Source organism: Pteropus alecto, unplaced genomic scaffold, assembly GCF_000325575.1.
Source record: "Pteropus alecto unplaced genomic scaffold, ASM32557v1 scaffold396, whole genome shotgun sequence".
Lineage (NCBI taxonomy): Eukaryota > Metazoa > Chordata > Mammalia > Chiroptera > Pteropodidae > Pteropus > Pteropus alecto.
This window is the reverse complement of record NW_006438082.1, coordinates 219,114-238,235: the sequence shown is the minus strand read 5'-3', so window position 1 is coordinate 238,235 and position 19,122 is coordinate 219,114. Positions and strand designations below refer to the sequence as shown.

At 54.4% G+C, this 19,122-nt stretch overlaps 1 protein-coding gene across 2 annotated transcripts in view; it reads right to left on the bottom strand.

Annotated features, from left to right (window-relative positions):
- Positions 1-556: 556 nt before the first annotated feature.
- The window catches only part of ATP2B3 (ATPase plasma membrane Ca2+ transporting 3), a 46,008-nt gene continuing 27,442 nt past the window's right edge, over positions 557-19,122 (bottom strand). Inside the window, exons 19-22 of one of the 2 annotated variants that reach the window (XM_025049222.1) lie at positions 18,054-18,161; positions 15,983-16,165; positions 11,145-11,211; positions 10,668-10,807 (exon numbers count right to left, since the gene is read on the bottom strand). In XM_025049222.1, coding sequence (XP_024904990.1) covers positions 11,185-11,211; positions 15,983-16,165; positions 18,054-18,161 — 318 coding nt within the window. In that variant the 3' untranslated portion in view covers positions 10,668-10,807; positions 11,145-11,184. Of the gene's footprint in view, positions 878-10,667; positions 10,808-11,144; positions 11,212-15,982; positions 16,166-18,053; positions 18,162-19,122 lie in introns of those variants that run through there. The other variant, XM_025049224.1, reaches the window with a different exon arrangement.

Here is a 19,122-nt window from a genome sequence, read left to right as displayed (position 1 = left end):
CGTATATGTCTATACACACATACACGCACACACAGACTGCGCGTGTCCTGGGGATGCGGTGCTGGGCGGTGCGGGTACTTTCGCAGGCATCTCCCGCGGGTGGGCTGTCTGGGCAGGGGGCATCCTTCCCAGCCCTGCGAAGCAGTGCTGGTCTGTTTTCTTTTGTATGAATCTGTCAATCCAATTGCTCTCCAGTGGGTGCAACAAAGCTCCCGATATACTGAAACCAGTCCCCTGCCCCACAGCACAGCCCAAACGACAAACATCTGGTGGCATTGTAGTGTTCATTTAAAAAAGCTTTGATAGAAAAAAAAGGGGGAACTCAGCTCTTCTTGCTCTCTACTTTTTCCTCCCCCCTCCTCTTCCTCCTCAACTCCTCCAATTCCTCCTCCTCCAACTCCTTGGTCCCAGGTAAGAAGCCTTGAATGGACTGGGTTCTTGCAAGTGCCCTGTGTGTAGCGTCTTCAGTCGCCTCGGCCATGCCCTCCTTGCTGGCCTGTGCATCCCACCCAGGTGCGCGTGTGTGCAGGGGTGCATGTGCTGAGAGCAGTTCTGCTTAGAGGGATGTCTCCACGCTGTGGATCGGACTCCCGGGTCTGGAAGAAAACACTGACGAGGTAGCTGACTTGGTGCCGTGCGTGGTCAGGTAGATGCCGCTGTCTATGGCGTTGTTGTTCTGGTTGGGGGATGGGGGTGGAGGGGCGCGCAGGCGCTCCTCGTTCTCATCCACGTCCGTGTCATCTATGAGTGGGATGTTGTGGGTGTAGTCATTGATCAGAAACTCAGGCGTTGCCATGAAGTTATGGATGGAGGTCTTGGATTCCGGTTTCTCCAGGCCTTCATAGAGTGAGCTACGGAATGCTTTCACCACCCGGATCTGGAGACGGAGGTGGAAGGACAGAGGTGGAGGGATAGGGGCCCGAGGTATGAGTAGGAGGGGAGGGAGCAAGGAAGGAAGGAAGGAAATAGGAAAGAAAGAAGACAATCAATGACATGTTGATGCTGGCAAGTTCCACCCACATCAATGGCAGGGGGTCACTGCATGACAAATGTGCATCCATTGGAATGGGACCCTTGGGGTAGCTCTGTCTGGCTGTGGACAGGGTTTTCGGGTTTGGGTCTCAATCTTGTCAACTTATCGACATGCAAGACAGGTGGTGGTGGCTTTCTCTAGGCTGACCTGGGCAGATATTCTGGAACTCAAGAGTGGCAGAAGCACCGAATTCTTGGCTGCTACCTCCACTTTCCCTGCACTGGGGGAGGACTGGCTTAAGTGGTCCCTTGGCTCTCTGCAAAATCTGAATTCCAATTTGATAGAACAGAAAGATGCTATCAAGAAGGGAGAATGCTGGAGAGTGGGCTCCCCACTTTCTCTTTCCGAAAAGTCTAAAGAACACTGGTAAGAGAAAGCGCCCAGCCTATGGGTGCATTGCCAACCTTTCTTGAGTGGGTCTCCTTCCCTGGTTTCTCTAGGGACCTCTGCCCTGCCCGCCGCCTCCAGCTCTGCTGGCCACAGCCAGTACCCACCATGCTCAGAACCATCTGGCCATCAGTCTCCCTGTTAAGTCCAGCAGCCATTTCTGTGCTTCTATCTTATTTAATCCCTCAGGGACACTCAACACAGACAACTGTCCCCCTTTCTGGAAACTTCTCCTGGCTTCCCCGACATTTCCCCCTGCCTGGCCCTCCTCATACCTCACCAACTACTTTGGTCCCATGTCCTCTAGTGTTCCTTCCTCTGTCCCAGGTTGCCCCAGAGCCCTGGCCTGGCTTGGCCTCTCCTCCTTTCTGTCCGAACTCTGAGGACCACCCCCTAGCCCTGCCCATGGCTCTGGGGCTCATCTGGTTATGACTAGGCACTGCGGCTCAGGCCCTTCCTCAGAGCTCCAGGCTCCAGAGCTTTCCAGGCCCCCACCTGGAGGCGTGCAAGACTGAAAGTGGCCCCACTTTTGATTTGTACCCATGAAGCCCGCTCAGATGGCCCGATCCACTGTAATAGTTCCTCGTGTCCCCTTGTAGCCCCCTGGCTCACAGCTGGGTGCATCTGATTGAGTCGCCATTTCCCTTCAAGATCCTTTTTCATCTATGTGTCTCCTACCACCAGAGGCCTTTTGTAGTCTACTGCTACCTGCCCCTCCAGCTTTTCTCAGGCTGTGCTCACTTCCTCCTCTTCAGTCTCCAAGCCAGACAATTCATTTCAGTTCCTCCACTCAGGCTTTTCTACACCTCATTCCCTGGCTACTCCATTAGCATCTGCAGAACTCAAATCAGAATAATACTCCACTGGAAAGAGCTTCCCATAATGCCCTGCTCACGGCCATTGTAGCTCTCTGACCCCTGCACCTCCTGCCAGACCCTGCTCCTAGAATTAGCCCCTTTGTCCCTCTGGCCCCTCCGTCCAGTGACTCTTCACCTTCATTTACTCGTATGCTCAAATCTCATTGGGCTTACAAGCCACAGAGTTCCTGCCCATCTTTGCTCACTTTCTGGCCCCCCAGCCTAGGCTTCTTTCTGCTTCTAGAAGCCAGAGTTAACAGAAAGGCCTTTGCTGGGCCCCATTGAGCCAGATGGCCTTGTGCTGAGATGGGAAAGCCAGCCCCTCTCTATGTGACTGAGCAGACACATCATGATTTTCAAAGTCATTCCAGGTCCAAAGTTATAGGATGTTGGTTTTCTTGGTTTAGACAACGTATAGGCAAACTGTAGCCCAAGGGCTAATTCTGGCCCTCAGGCTGGTTTTGTAAGTTAAATTTTATTGACATACATCTACACCCATTTGTTTATGCATTGTCTATGACTGTCTTCGAGATCCAAGGGCACAGTTATGTAGTCGGGACAGAGAGCTGGTCTGCAAATCCCTTTTTAGGAGAAATTTGCTTGCTGCCCCCTAATTTAGACCATGAATCACCTTGTTGACAATGAGTCCTTTCAACCCTTTAGCATCTGGACCCCAGGCATTGCTCAGCCAAGCACAGCACTCCTACATCAGTTTAAATCAAGCGAACTTCAGTCTTTCAAGTGTAAAAACGTGAGCCACAAAATTAGAATTTTCTACCTCCATATCTTAAATCCAGTTAGGATTTTTCTCTGAATTTGGTGAAGCCACATCTTTTGCATTGCAGATGGCTAACTGTTTGTACTCAGTTTCTTAATTTCCTCGAATTGGTTTCAGAGATAGGGGTAACAGAAATTGAGAATCATTTCACATTTTTAATGACAAGAAACAGAGCGCACTTTTTGTAGCCATGGCAGATATGGCTCCATTATCTGGGTCTTTTCTGGCGCCAGAATTGTGGGGGGACATCCACCGTGGCTGCATGGTGGTGGTGGAGTACCTATTCCAGCTGTTGGCCATACCCCTGAAGTCACAGAAATGAGAGCAAGCTGCATGCTGCTGCCCTTGACCCTGGTCTTTGTGGTGGTTTTGCCAGCAATGATCAGGTGACTCTGATTACACCCTTTCCCCTTGCTGAGCTGGTCCCCTCACTTGGACCTGGGTCACTTGATCAAGCCAGGCTTCTGCTCAAACACATCCACAGGACTCCCTGCACCTGGCTGAACCCCAAAGTCTTCGCCTGACAAGGGCAGCCAGCTAGCCTTTCCCTCCGTGGTGTCTGCTGCTCTGGCCTGAAAGTTTGCTTCATGGTGCTCCTTCTGGGTGTAACCAAAGACTCACTTTATTATTTGTCTTCTCACTGGCTTCTGGGGAGAGATCGTCTGCCTGTTCGATGCCTATCAACAGAGCCCAGCACAGAGTAGTCGCTCAAGCACCAGCAGGGGGTTCCAGGGCCACCCGCTCGAACATTCCACTGATCGGGGCTCTCAGTTGGGCTCGTACCATCCTGAGAGTCTGTTACACCTCCAGGTTCCATTTCCCTGCATTCAAATCTTGGGCTATTAATAAAGGGCTTGGCATTGTTCTTATGATGGGGTGTTTTCAGGCCACTCAACACTGAAGGGCATGGTCGATTCTTGGGACACTGGCTGGGTGAGAAGTGGCAAACATTTCTAAGAGACGCCATCCTTGGAAGACCAAGCTTGCACACAGGGCCCAGGGACCTCACTGCCCTCAAAGCTGTCAATGCTGTCTACAGCCCAGAGACTGCCTCGATGTTGTATATACACGACCTGCACACCACCTCCTCCTGTGTCTGCAGCCAGGGCTCACCCCTTCCTGGTATGCTAGACTTATGCACCTGCTGCTCCTTCACCTCCCCTCGGAAGGCTAACGGGCCATCGGAGAAGGCTGAGGAGCACCCTCGGCACCCTCTGCACCTCTTCTGCTTCATTTTCTCCCCAACATGCCTCACCTTCAAGCACCTCACACATGCCACTGTTCTCTTCTCTGTCTCTTCTCACTGGAACATAGCGCCCCTGAGGGCAGGGTCTGTCTGGTTCACTGATGTCCCCAGCACCCAGCATGACACCTGCACCCAGCAGGGGCTCAGTGGGTGAGTGCTCAACGTGGGAGTCCACACAACATAGCATGTGTCTACCATCATGGCTTCACCCAACCAGTGGCTCTTCATGCACTTTGCTCTAACCAGCTATCCTGAGTCTCCCCTGGGGCCATTATACCTGCCCTTTCCCCTGCAGAGGCTGATCGTCCCATGCTGGCCTTTTCTCCTTATTTGGAGCTCAGATCACATATCCAGCCTCTGAGACGCTGTCCTGGATAACCTTTATCCAAAATAATGCTCCTAACATTTCTCTCGCTCTGCTTTCTCCTCTTTGGAGGCTGTCGACCATCTGCACTTAGTGTAAGCTTGCTTCTCTGCTTGTGTTTTCTGCCCGGTTCCTGCCCCTGCATGTAAGTCCTGGCCTGTCTTCACTTCAACTGCAAGCTCTGTTCGTGAAGATGGCGGGGGTGATGTCCAGAATCACAGGACTACCCCAGGCACTTCAGACTGAAGCAAAAGGATGCTCGTGTCAGATTCTGCAAGGTGACCCTGCTACCACTGGATGGTTGGGGCTCAAGCAGAGGGGTTGAAGGTCACGGCTAAAGGTGGAGGTGCCCTGTTTTTCTTTGGACCTCCAAGCACTTGAGTTTGCGATGCAGGTGGGAGCTGGGATGGAGAAAGGACGTGAAAGCGAGGAAGCAAGCCAAGGACTGAGGGGACACCCGCCTCATTAAAGGAATGCAAAAAGAGAACAGAAAGAAAAGAGGAGAAAAACCAAAGCAACGCCTCCTGAACAACCGGACAACAGTAACAACAGAGACTTTGCCCGACACCTTCTGGGCTTTTCTCCTCTGTGCTGTGGGACATGCAGGCTCTGGGGGTCGTCATGCTCTTCGCCCTCTGCTCCTTTCTCACTGCTGAGGCTCACAGAACTCAGAATTCTTCTGTCCTACTCCTTCCCGCCCCTTCTACTGCTCCCCGAAAGCCCCCACGCACTTGGCGAACATGCCTGTCTGTACCAACCACGAATCCAGAACCTTCTGTGGGAGGAAGGGACCTGTCACCTCCCCTGGAATCTGGGCTTTGAATTCAGAGCAAATTCTGGACACAGCGGCCAGGGAGAGCCATGGGAACTGTTTAGCAGGAACTTTGGGATTCCCAGGTCCCAAAACCTCCCTGTAGGCGTGAGCGTCAATCATGACTTGAAAGTGACACAAAGACGTTGTGAGATGATGTGTCCACAATAGAAGAGGCAGCAAGGGGAAGGCTCCCTTTCTTCACTGTGACGTTAGGAAATATGAAAATGCAAACTCCAGAGCTGGCCCTTTCACTGAGGGATTAAACTCAAACCAAATTAAACACACAGCTTTGTGTATGCTGTCAGGCCAAAATGCTAATGGCTGGTGAGTTTTGTGCAGATTGCCTCCTATCCTGTGTGTGGGCTTGTGTGCGCACGACCGGAAGAGCCCAGACTCACGTTGACAGTGTCAAGAGGACATCACACTAAGCTGACCCAGGCATAGAGAGTCCTGTACTTTTCAGGGGATTGGCTTTGCCTCTTATCCTGGTTGCGTCCAGCTGCAGGGCCTCAAACAAGTCTCCTGAGCTCTCTAGACCCTGGCTTCCAGCCCTGGGAGTCAGCCTGGAAACGCCTACTGGGGACGGCTCCGAGCAGGGCATCGGGGGTCCACCCTAGGCTGTCAGATGCCATGTGCTTTAGGAATTGCCTGGAAGACCCTTCCTTGGCGTAGGGCCCATGGTTGCAGAAAGGCTCAGACAGGGCAGGGCTCATACTGTTCCTACTGTTGAGACGGTGTGTACAACATGAAATAGCTGAGAAAAAAAATGTAAATACACTATTCCCAGAATCCCAAGCAGGTAGCCTTGGCTCTAAATCAGTGAACTTCCTGAGAAAGGAGCAAACAAGACTGCTTTAATTTTGCAGGGTTCCTTCCTCCCTGGGACTGCCTTAATGATGGGCATTGCTGTCCTGGGAGTGAGTGGTGAACACGTCCCTCCACCTCCGGGCTCTAGAAGGATGTGTCTAAGAAAATCGTGGCGCTCACCAGGCCTGGATTTGCCAAGTTGGATGAAGGTTTTCACGTTGCGAAAGCCAATTAAAATAAAGCAGCTGCTATGATCTGGTTCTGACATGGTTAATCAGAACTAAACAGCCCCAAGGGAGCCCTCCTGGCCACAGCTGACCAAATTCACCACCGGCTCCTGCCCCTTTTGCTGGGCTGGGCCAAGAGTCCTCTCATGAACCACTGTCACAGTAAACGTTCGAGTACAGAGGCCCAGCATTGCTGCAGGAAGGGTCGGGCCGGGCTTGGTTGGCTGTTTGAATGGGGAACAGGCTTTGAATGTGTGGCCGCGGAGGGGCTGGAGTGTGTTCGTGTGTCCCCACTTGCACCTGAAGGCATCCATCCAGCGCCCTGGACTTGCTACTCATATTGGGCCACACCTCGGGCATGCTGACACTCAGCCAGGGAGTGTGATTGGGGCAGGAACGGGGGCGACTGACATACCAAGAGGGGATAGGATTTTGTACCCCCTTAGTTTTGAAAAGACTGAAAATGGTATTAAAGAACCGCTCTTTCCTGAGCTACTCAGATGGGCCGGCCTCAAGGCCACGGCTGAGGTCTCAGCCGGGGAGTGTTATTGGGGCAGGAACGGGGGCGACTGACATACCAAGAGGGGATAGGATTTTGTACCCCCTTAGTTTTGAAAAGACTGAAAATGGTTATTAAAGAACGCTCTTTCCTGAGCTACTCAGATGGGCCGGCCTCAAGGCCACGGCTGAGGTCCCGTGAAATGAGGTGGTGACCAAGAAGGCGAAGGTGCTACACCCTGGGCTGAGAATGAAATGGCCATGATGGGGACCGGCCACCACTCTATTCGGGGTGGAGAAATGCCCGAGTGAGCAGGAAGGAGGCAGTCAAGCCCTTCTGGAGCCGGGAGGCCATTGTCTTCGATCAAGGGAGTGGGGACCGTGTTGGGACTCCCAAGTCCCGAAGTGGCAAAGACATATACGTGCATGGGGGGCGGGTCAGAGGTCAGCTACAAAGGGTAGGCAGACGTAGATGTGGATACACTGAGCCCCAAGAATCGTGGCCTCTCCGGCTCTCCCTGGTTACCCCTCTGAGGGGTACTCTTCTCCCTCTGGCTCTGAGGACATTCTCTAGACATTTCCAGCATTGGTGCTATGTGCTGGTGCCCGCACTGGTGAATGAGATCACCTGGCCCTCAGGCCCTCAGGCTCATTGTCCACCTAGGCCTTGGGCCTTCCACCTGGAGAGCCTGAGATTCTCACTGGAAGCGACCTCAGCCTGGAGGTCCTGGTGTGCTGGAGACTTGCCCCAGAATGAAGGATAAGGAACAGACTGGCCAGGAGGTAGGCAAGGAAGATAGGAACCTTCCTGTAAGAGCTGGGGTTTTCCTTAGGAAACCTTGTGATCCGTGGCCTCTGTACCTCCTACAAAGCTGCCTCTCAGCTAGGCTGGGAGCTCTGTCATGGCTGGTACCCTGCCTTCCTTCTGACAAGTTCTAAGGGAGGATGAGGGTCTGGGGCTAGCCCCCAGTCTGCCAGGCCTTCCCCTGATGAGGGTGCTGGGCTTGGTGATTTCTTGGGGTCCTTGCAGCTTGGACTGGGGGCTGGTTCAGCGTTCCAAACCAATCTGCCACACGGTGATGATGGCAGGAAGTAGTTTTGCTCGGCAGCTTCCGGAAGCAGGCGCGTCCTCCGGTGTTGCCCGGTCCTCCAACCAGCATCTGTTTCCACAATGGGGTTCTTTCTGAGGTGCTGCTACTCAACTGGGACGAGCCTTTTAGACTGGCCCTTGTGAGCCAAGACATTGGGACGCCCTTGCTGTCACACCAGCACCCTCAGGCAGAAGGTGCTCAGCTCTCACTGGGTACCTGCTACCTGCTCCTTGCTCAGCGGCATGTGGTGTGGAAGGGACTATGCCCCTTCTTTTGGCCAGGCACTAGTTAGTGCCTCCTGAAGTGCCCTGCTGGGCTCCTGGAAGTGGGAAGGTGGAGCTACTGGGGAAGAGATGGCTGCAGAAGGAAGGAAGGTGCCAGGAGCTGAGAAAGAGAGGAGAGAATCTGCCTCCAAGGAATTCAGAGGGAGCCAAGAGCTAGCAGACCTCACTGGGAGCACACAGAGCAGGCCAGGGCTGGCCCTGGAGTGGAACAAGGCCAGAGCTATGGAGAAGGTCTTAGGGGCATGTGGAGCGGGGTCCATGTTGGCTGCCTTCTTCTCAAGTCAACATATAGGCAGATGGACAGATGGGAGATGCAGAGAGAGATGGCAAAGGAACACTTGAAGGAAGTCCAGGAGGGAGGGACAGGAGCAGGTCAGCATGTGCCCCTTGCACAAACCTGTACCCACTCTTGTCCCTTTATTCCCAGGAAGGAAGGTGCTGCTGACCAGTCGGGCCCTGGCTGAGGTGCCTGGGAGGCTGTGGACCATGTCTGTCCTTAACACTGTGGCCGAGCTTCCTGTGGATCTCTCCGGGTGCAGTGGTAGCAAGGCCCCCATGGGACAAGGCCAGAGCTTTCCAGCCCACCTATGACATCTGTCAGCCAATAGTTGTGGCCCAGGTGGGTGGCCCAGCGAGTGTGTGAGGGAGATGGAGGTTTGCGTGGCCTGTGGTTTAGAGAAGGGGTGTGTGTGTGTGTGTGTGTGTGTGTGTGTGTGAGCGCCTGTGCATGCATGTGTCTGTGTGTATACGTTCACACTGTTTCTGAAGGGGACAAGGTGGCCCAGCAGGGACTGGTTTGGCTCACATCCCTTCCTTATCGGGCAGAGTGGCCTGAAATGACAGCTTAAGCAAGAAGAGGGATGCCCCCCACTGGGGACCTCTCACCAGTTCCTAAAAGAAAAGAAAAGAAAAAAAGACAAGACGAGACAAAAGAAAAAAGGAAAAGAGAAGAAATCAAGCCAAAGAAAATCCCGGGGTCTGGTGGGGGAAACAGCATGGTTAACGACTCCCGTCTGTGGGGAAGTGGTGTGTTCACCGAGGTGAAAGCTGCCAGGTCTCACTGGAAGGAAAGGAAAGAGGGTAGCATCGAACCATCCCGGCAGGGGCTCTGGGCTCATACTTGAAGGTTTACTGTTTAATTTTTGAAATCTCAAGTTTGTTATGAGAAGCAGGCTGCCCTGGGTGGGAGTAGGGGGCCCACACCCTTCCCTGGGCTGGCGGGTTCCACAGTCTAGTGGCTTGCCCTTTGTCTTTGTGAAAAGATGTGAGCAATCATGGAAGTTTCTACCTCTTTAGGACAGCCCCTGGGTTCTCTTTAAAACGTGACCGACGTGGCGGGAACTTTTCATTGGAGCATATAGAAGGGAATTGATTTCTTCCAGCTTCTCTGAGGAAGGAGGAGAGAGGGTGGACCGGATCGGGTTAAGACCTTCCAATGCAAAAGCTTCTTTGGAAAGAGAGAAGGTCTTTGGGGAACAAATGGAAACGTAGCAGAGTGCAAGCTGCTCGGGGCGTGAGGAGAGCTCCAGCTTGTGAGACACCTTGGATACCTCTAACACTCGGTGGCTCAGAGCAAGGGCCTATGAGGCATGTAGCACCTGAGCAGGAGCAGCTGTCCACCACCAAGCCACCTGGTGACATGTGACAGCAGCCTCCTAAAGCTCGCTTCAGCTCTACCGCCTTTGAAAATCACCTCAAGGAAAGTTCTAGAAGCTGCCACTTTAGTCCCAAGTAGATAGGCTAGATTCTTCCGCTGCAAATGATGCCAAAAAGGCCCTTGCCTTCCCACCCCCACCCCGCCCAGCCCTGGAAGGTGGCCCTGAGCCTCCGTGCCTCCCTTTCGCCGCCCCATCAAACACCGACCCAGGCCCCACCCTGACACCAGCCACCACCAGAAGTGGCCCAAGTTCATGAAGAACCATCGGCAAATGCAGACAACTTCAAGAAAAAAAACAACAACAAAAAAACCAACACAAAAAAAAACAAACCAATGACAGAAAGAGCACTAAATGAAAACTAAAAAACCAAACAAAGAAAATGACAGAAGGTCCAGCAGTGCCATGGACTCAGTACATTTCATAAGAGAATATGTCTTTGTAGAGACACACCGTCTGGGCGGGAAGGACTGGACAGGGCAATAAAGAAAGAACGGAAAAGCCACGGTGAGCGGAGGATGCAAGACTGGAAAAAAGAGAAGGAAGAGTCGGGGGGGGCTTTTTCTCCCCCAGAGATGCCATTTATGAGAGAAAAGGGGACTCAAGACTCACTCCCAGCGGCACTGGTGGGATTGGCAGCAGAGAGAATTACGTGAGTAGGGGTAGAAAGATTGGTTACGTCATGGAGCTGGCTGAGGACCGAAGACCGCCGGCGCATGGCACCCTGAAATGAACCGCTTCTCTTGAAGGTACTCACTACCTCCATCTGTGGGAGAGAAAATGAGATAAAGTTTGGCTTGCACTGTTGTCCCGGCTACGGCACGGGGGCGGGGCTGGGCGAGGACAGGGGCCACGCTAAGCACATATCCTGACAGCAAAGCCTCATCTAGGTTGACCTGCTCCCTGAGAGCTGACGGTGCTCTGACAGGGCCGTGGCCATGGCTGAGGCCAGCCTCTGTGTCATCCACCAAGAGAGGGTTTGCTGAGCGAATGATTAGTGCTCAGAAGACTGGGCGGGTGGGTGGTTAAAAACCGGCACACTGAAAACATTTAGTCATTTGCATTCACGGTAGACCCATGGCAAGCCGCTCGTCAATAAGTACCTGTGTCTGGCAATACTTCGTTATCCTAGGTCAGTGGTTCTCAACCATTTTTTCCGCCCCAACACACCTGAGGGATATGACATGCTCCTATTAGAAACGAGGTTCCCTGTGGCAGCGCTCCTTGATAGCACCACCTGGGCACTGGGGCCCTTCCCTGGGCCTGGCCTTCCTTTCTTTATACTGCACCTCACCCTGCCAGCCTGCCTTGCCCTGCTGGGAGATGTGACAATCACTGTCTTTCTGCAGATCATCCAAGTGATTGAAGGGTACCCAGAGGCAGCCTCAGTGGAAGAACGGATTTAAAAGGAGAGGGAGGAGGCGACAGGCATGGCAGGAGGGAGAGCAGAGAGCCTGGGCTCTGGGTAGCAGATAGAGCTTTTGCTTTGTCCCCTGCCCTTTAAGCTTCTTAGGAGTCAAAAGGGAAGTGCACCTTTGGGAAATGAGAACCACGTGAGTGAAGTCGGTGGAAGGCGCAATGACTTTGGACTTCCCGACTCTACCTTGAACTGGATGGGGGCCGGGGGATGGGTCAGACCCAGGTGTGCGGTCCCAAGGAACTGCAGCTAAGTGGCCACAGTGACTGTTCTGCCATTGCGAGACCATGTGCCTAGATTCTGGGAGGCCAGCCCAGCGTGGCACACTTTCGGGTGCCTCTTTGGGGAGTGCCCTCGGTGGGATGGGGGTGGGGGAATCTTTGGCTTTAGAAGGTAGACCTAATTTCTGGAAAGTGCTCTGTAGTTCATTGGATGATGTGAGCAGCAAAGCAAGTATGCATTTCTGGAGCCCAGAGTGCACTGGCTACCTGCTTTGGGACCAAGGGAAGGGGCCCCACCGCACCCCCAAGCCCTGTAGTAGCTACACGGAGTGTCTGGCATGGGGCCAGACTTCTTGGAAGAAAAGCAGCTTGAGTGCCCACACTCCCTCTACTCCAACCAAAACGAATATGTCCATCATTTCAACCTTTGGATGCGCTGCGGTCGGCAGCCGAGAGCCCTTTCTGCCCAGCACATCCCACTCTTGAGCAGGGGATCCTCACGGCCAGGACTAAGACCTGTGAGTGAGGCATACCGTGCACCCACGGGAAGTGGGGCTGGCACAGTACCAAGTGTGCCTCAGAGCACTGAAGGAAGATGACCCGAGCCATAATGTTGCCATCTCTTTGGGGACCAGCTCCTCCCTAGATTGAGCAGATGTTTCTAAGGCGATGGAGACAGGTCTGTCTCAAGAGGGAACCCTTACTGTGGCAAAGGTGACAAGGGAAGGGAACGATGCCTTTCCTGCCTCTGATATGGCCTCTCTGCATGGTGTCCTGATGGGATGATGGTTATCAGTTAAAATGCTGCAGAAGTGTCACCCATTCCCCCACCCCCGGAAGCCCAGTTGCTGCTGAAGGTTCTTATTGGTTTATAATGGAATGTGAAATAGACCACATCATGAGCGCTTTGAAAAGCTCCATGTTCTGGGTTTCGAGGACTCTCTTTTATTGTGGAATGACACCCCAGCCGTCTGATGCATTCATATGTTAGTATGGAATGATGGCGAGAGCAGGTAGCAGGTTAGAAATGCCTTCACTTAGCAACATAAAAAGTGGTGCTGGCCTCTGAAATCTGGGGAGCAATTTTGTGGTTCACAAAATTCAGAAATCTAGGGCCAACTGCCTGGAGAATGTTTCTCTTTCTTGGGGTGTACATACAACCTGGAGGGGGCCTTTATTTCTGTTTTTCAGGGAGGTATTTTGAATAAAAAAGAACAGAGTCTGTTCTTTTTTATTCAAAATACCTCCTTGAAAAGTGAGCTAAAGTAACCAATTGCTTCAGCATTGTTGAGAAGCGTGGTGAATCTGGTGTGACAAAGTCAAGATCTCCTGGAGGAATAAGTGGCTCTATGGAGGGGACATGGAGTGTACTAGGGGGATGAGGGGATGGAGACTTAAGCCCTTCCGGCCCACACTCACACTGAATGACCTTGGATAAGTTTCTTCTCTCTAGGCCCCATTTCCTCAAGTGTAAAGCAAGGACCTGACCAGCCAGTGTCTACATGGACAAGTTGGAACAGCCTGGAACTCCAAGATTCCAACTTCAGGGACTTGCTCTATTAGCCAGGCAGCAGTTGCAGGCCCAAGACCCCACAGGCACACAGAAGACAGACACACATTGGCCGAAGCACCACTGACCTCCACCCAGACGCCTCAGATTGGGGCAGAGCTGCTGTCTCAGCTGCTACAAAAGCCAGGCTCACCATCTTAGGCTTATTGTCGGAAGTGAAATAGGCTGACCAGGGGAACAAGGTGACGTTGCACTGCCCCCATCCCCTGCCAAGGCTCAAGCCAGCTTCCAGCTTTGCAACACAGACAGACAAGAGCCCGTCGGGGCCAGGACGGGGTGGGTGGGGACTCACAGCTGAGTGGTTGGAAGGCAATGGGGAGACCTGGTCGCGTAGCTACAAAGGTTACTCCCATTCTCCTACTCTGCTGGACCTGAGACATTCTTCCCTGGCCACACTGGCTTAGGTGTGCAGTATGGCAAGAGGAATGAGCCAGAGACCTGGCCTCCCACTTCTCCATGGCCCCTCGGGAGTTCCTTAAACATGGAGTTCTTTGGTGCCACGTCACCCGGCCCTGTAGGATCATCAGCTCTGGGGGTGGCCCTGGACTCTGCAGTCTTGGAAAATTCCCCGGGACGTTCTGCTCCTCACTGATTCCAGTGCCCAGACTGAGTGCACAGATGGCTGGTCACGGGGAGAAATAATTGCTGTAGGTGTTTGTGCCTCAGGTCCGCAAGGATCCGCAGTGGCAGAAGGGAGTGAAGTCTGTGAGGTTTCGCAAGGTAGCAGCCTTTGAGTGGGCTGCTGCAGGATGAGTAGGGGCCCCGAGGGGCCACAGTGGGAGATGGGGAGGCCTGGAGCCCAGACAGTGGCCAGCATGGAGGCATAGCGACGCGGGTGAGCAGAGCGCACATCTGGAAAGGCAGCAGGGATTACAGGGGTGCAGGGTATTTGGGGTGACGCTAAGAGTCAGGGACGTAGGATGGGGACAGAGGCTACATAAGCAATGGCGTGGAGAGTGGCGCTGGAAGGGCCGAGCTGAGCAAGGGCGCTTTTGGGATGAGCCTGTGGCGATGTGTGACAGGCTGGAGGCAGACAGCGGGGAGAGGTGTGGTCTCAGGTCCTGCCCCAGGCCAAGGGACCCACAGTGGGAAGTTGCCTAAATAGACTCTGGAGAAAGGCTTGGCCAGGTGCACAATGGTGTCTTCCCTGAGGCTGGCGGTCTTGGACTGGAGGCGAGTGGTAGGAAGCCCAGAAGGGGCAGGAAGTGACTGGTGTCACCAGGTGGCTATGCTTAGAGGAGGCTTTGGGGGCCTGGGTGGCAGCAGGGAGCCTCAATCCAGGCAGAGAGGCTGGTGGCTGTGCCAGGAGGATGGAGGTGGGGGCAGAGGGTGACTGGATTGGACATGTGCATTTGAGGAAGCAGAACTGAGCTAAGGAGCCAACGAGCCATGTCGACGTACCAGATGTTTAGGGAGACAGGAAGAGGGTCTGGAATAGTTCTGGGGCTCTGGAGCCATTATTCAGAAGCTGGGGGCTTGGAGGAGGTGGGCTCGGGGTGGCAGGGCCTGTGGTCTGGGCTGAGCGCAATGTGTATGCTGTGTGGCATCTTGGTGCAGGTGTGGCACTCCAAGGTTTTTGGCTGGGCGGAGGAGGAGGTGGTGAGTGAGGGGCGTTGGAATTGTCCGGGAAGAGACCAGCTTCCACGGGGCCTAGTGGGGCAGGTTGGCAAGGGCTAAAGGAGAAGGTGTAGGAAGTGCACTTCAGGTGACGCAATGGGGCTGAGGGCAGGATCCCCTACAGCTGGGGCAGCTCTCACCCGCTCCTCTTTCCTTCCTTACTAGGTCTGGCTTCCCCAGGTCCATGGGATTTTCAACACTTGAGGGCCACAGCAGGGTGGACCGATGTCTCAGCGGGAAGTGGTGGTGCCAGGCAAGCGAGGTTGAGGAGCAGAGAGCGAGGTGGAGAGGGGATAGGAAGCCACCAGTGAGAGCAAGGCTGATGGCACTTCCAGAAGGGTGTCGGGAAGAAGCCTCGAAGCAAGAAGGAAGGAGGGACAGCCAGACCCCGGGAGCTGGGAGGATGCCTCGCAGACCTTGGCAACAACCTCTGGGACGCTGAGGGCATAGGCTAGGCTGCGATGGGATCACGAGCTAGTGTGTAGGAAAAACATGGAGAGACAGCAAGTATGGAACATTCTGGCAAGAAGGCTGGCCAAGAAGAGTCGGGGGCAGAAAGCAGGGCTGGCTCTGGCAGGCAGGCTCTCCTGAATCTTTGGCAAGTGCCCATGGCTGGGTGACTTTATAGAGGACTGCAGCTCTGATATTTGGAGAGTGAGGACCGACTTTGTAGCCAGAGTCCACTTCCCAAAAGTCATCTTTTCACAGAATTCACAACATAACCCAATAAACAATGAGCTCACCAAGAGCTACTTGAAATGGGCATCATCTAGCTTATCTCCAGAATGTCACTTTCCTGTGACCTGGGGAGGTTCCCACCAAATAAGGAGAGGCCTAGCAGCTCCACAGAGACCCCAGAGAGACAGCCCACTACAGGGAGGGCCACCTGGGCTCTGAGGGGACTGACGGGGACAGGCCATCTCAGTGCCACCATTGCTGGCGGGCATGTTCGGGGATGGCATATGGACACTAGCAACTGCACTTGTGATGGTGGCTGCAAGACCCAAGGGTTTCCCTGTCAGTCTCGGGCTCACCTCTCCCATACTCTGCCTCTTCCTTGCTTTCACCCCCTCAAGGCAAAAAAAGCTAGACTAGCCAAGTGGCATGGCAGCTTACCTGAGTCTGGATCCGGTTGAGGCCCCGGAACCAGAGGATCTGGCCTCTGCGGAGCTCCCGCTCGGCGTGGTCAATCTCTTCCTCCCCCTCGGCCAGCTCCTCGTCGGTCATCTCATCCTTCCCAGGCCCGTGCCCTGCCTCCTTCAGGCACTTGAGCTGGCTGGTGGGAATGGTGGCAATGACCTACGGGGTCAGAGGTGAGGGGCAGCAGGTAGAGGTGCCATTAGAGCAAGGCTGAGCCTTTCAGAGTGGGAGCTCTGCTGGGGCCCAGAAGGGACTCAGACTGCTCCCCTCCCTCTGACACTAGCTGAGGCCAGCGTCTCCATCTCCCCATCCCTCCCGCCGCAGAACTGGACACCCTTTCATTGTTTCTGAGGCTGCATGCTGGGGCCACTTTTGGTGCCAAATGCCACTCTCCAGAGGGCAAGCCAGCCTTTTTCTTCTGGAGGGCATTGTTTTCCATGTTTAATAAAAAACAGCAGACCCAGAGCAGTCCCTGGGGAGTTGGGTGTGCAGCTTTTCCCAGAGAGGGGGCAGCGATGTGGCTGGAGCCCAGGGCCCCGGGCGGGGGGCCTGCAGTCCCCCAGTGTGCATGCCTGTGGTTCCTCTGTACTCTCTTCCAGCCAGCTAGAGGGCCAGAGGGGCGGCCAATGCAAACTTCCCTCATAGTGTGTGCATTAAGGTAGGGGTCCCCGGCCCCCAGGCCGCAGACCGGTACCCCAGTCAGTGGTCTGTTAGGAACTGGGCTGCACAGCAGGAGGTGAGTGGTAGGCAAGTGAGTGAAGCTTCATCTGTATCTGCAGCCGCTCCCCAGCGCCAGCATCACCGCCTCAGCTCCGCCTCAGATCATCTGGCATTAGATTCTCATAGGAGCACCGATCCCTGGTGCCAAAAAGGTTGGGGACTGATGCATTAAGGGATTCACCTTACCAGAGGGAGCTGTGGCCTTGGCCCCCATCTCCTGGGAGGGAACCTCTGGGCCCCTGGCACATCCTGCCTAATGAGACGGTCTTGGTTTGCCTGGGCTGTGGGCTCTGCCATGCAGTCTATGCTGACAGTGCTTTCTGGTGGGAGCTTGGGCCGCACACTTCCAGGAACTAGACACTGAGGGTCTAGGGTCAGCCACGAGGGTGCTCCAGGCCTGCACGATGGACCCCTAGTAAAGTCTCTGGACACCACTGCTCAGGGGGCTTCCCCGGTGGCAGCACTCCGTGAGTGTTGTCACACACCGTTGCTGGGAGAAACTATGCTGTCCACATGACTCTGCTGGCAGGGGACCTGGTTGGTCTCTCCTGGGCCCGGCCTATGTACGCTTGATCTTGGACTTCCGGCCTTTAGAGCTATGAGAGAATAATCTGTGCTGTTTAGGCTGCCCAGGCTGTGGCATTCGTGGTGGCGGGCTGAGGTGAGTAAGATGTGGAACAAAGTGGACCCTGGACTCAGCATCCTACGCCGGTGTTCTAGACCTCCCGAGAAATGCTTTCAGAGGCCAGACCAGCCCCTTCTGTGCTCCGAGCAGCCCCAGCACCCAGCCTCTTTCTTCCTGCTTTAGTCCCCAGGTGATGTGAACTCCCCTGGGCAGCTCACAGAGCTCGAGGTGTTGGACTTTCACTTTTCATCAGCTCAAAGCATTTCCTTATTCCCTTTCAGAGTTTCTCTTTGCCCCTTGGAAAATTTAACAGGGTATTTTTTTGTTTTCAAATATGTGGAGATTTTCCAAGGTACCCAGTTGTGAGAGATGATTTTGGGGTCCTTTCATAAAAAGGTGGTTTTGTCGGGGCCCTGGGACATCCGAGCCATGGTCCTTTGCCTTTTTTCTGCTAATACTGTCACTTCTGGCCTTGCGCCTGGGTTGTGGCATGCCCCAGGTCTGAGCACTGCCGCGTGGTGCCACCCACCTGAACATGCTGCATGCTTTCCCAGGCATGAGTTGTGTGGCTCCGGGGCAGGGAGCCAGGGCAGGGTTCCCTGGGCTGCCCATGATGCCCCAGCTTCGTGCCTGTCACCGGTGCTGTTGGAGAGCAGATGGGAAGGGGACAGGGCTGGGAAAGCTGACAAGGCAGACACTCACCTGTCCCCAGACCAGCTCCCCAACGCCAACAAATAGGCACCAGAGCCACTGCTCCGTGGACAGGGGGGAGCAGCTGAAGGGCTTTCCACCAAACTGGACGATGACAATCTGCAGGAGAGGGGTGGGAAGAGGTGGGTCCAGCCGTCACAGCTACTGATGCCATGCTACTCCTCCAGCATTCGGGGCCCACCCTGCCCTCCAGGCTGGCCCTGCCACCCTGCTCACAGACTCAGATGGGCTGTTGGTTCCTCCAGGCAGATGGGCCTCTTGCTGGGGCTCAGTGAATTAGCCATATTCCAAGTTCCGTAAACCTGATACTTTAACATGTACTCTGCAGGCATGTGCTGCACATGCCTCGTTTTGGACGCCCTGGTGACACACCTGAGTCACCTTGCCTGGGCCTCTTGCTCCCTCACTGTTGCCTCTGTGAGAAGAAGCCTGTACTCAGAGGTGAGCATTTTAAATACAGACCAACTACCTTCTGGGTTACTGGGCTCTCACACTCCACGTTGAGTTGCCCTAATTACCCGGGGCCACGTTCCAGACAACCAGGGATAGCCCTCTGCCCCAGCACCCCGAAACCACTCACACTAGCGAGTCCTCAGGCTGCTTACCTCACCTCATGGTTCTTCCCCCCAAAACTGAAGTAAAGGCTCTTTCTTGCCCACGGTTCCCCGTTCTCCCTCAGCCTCCTGACTGATCCGAGTGCTTCCTCAGGTGGTCTCCCACAGTGTGGCAGGCCCCCTCCTCTGAGAACTCTGAGGAACAAAGTATTCTGGCTCGTGAGACTCACTATACCTAATGTTTTCTATTACTATGCTGTGTTCAAACGTTTGGCCCTTCCCGAGAGCTGACCGACCAGCCTGTCCACAGCACTGTGGCAGGCGGAAGCCTGTGGGTCAGCACTGGGGACAGGGTGTCTCCAGTGGAAACTTCTGGAGTTATGGTTGCCTCCCACCAAGGAATCAAGCGCTAGCAATGGCGGCGACAGACCTGAAGGACCTGTGAGAAGGTCAGTCCTGAGGAAGGCCCGCTGAGCCCCGTTGGACCCCAGCAGATGGACCCAGGG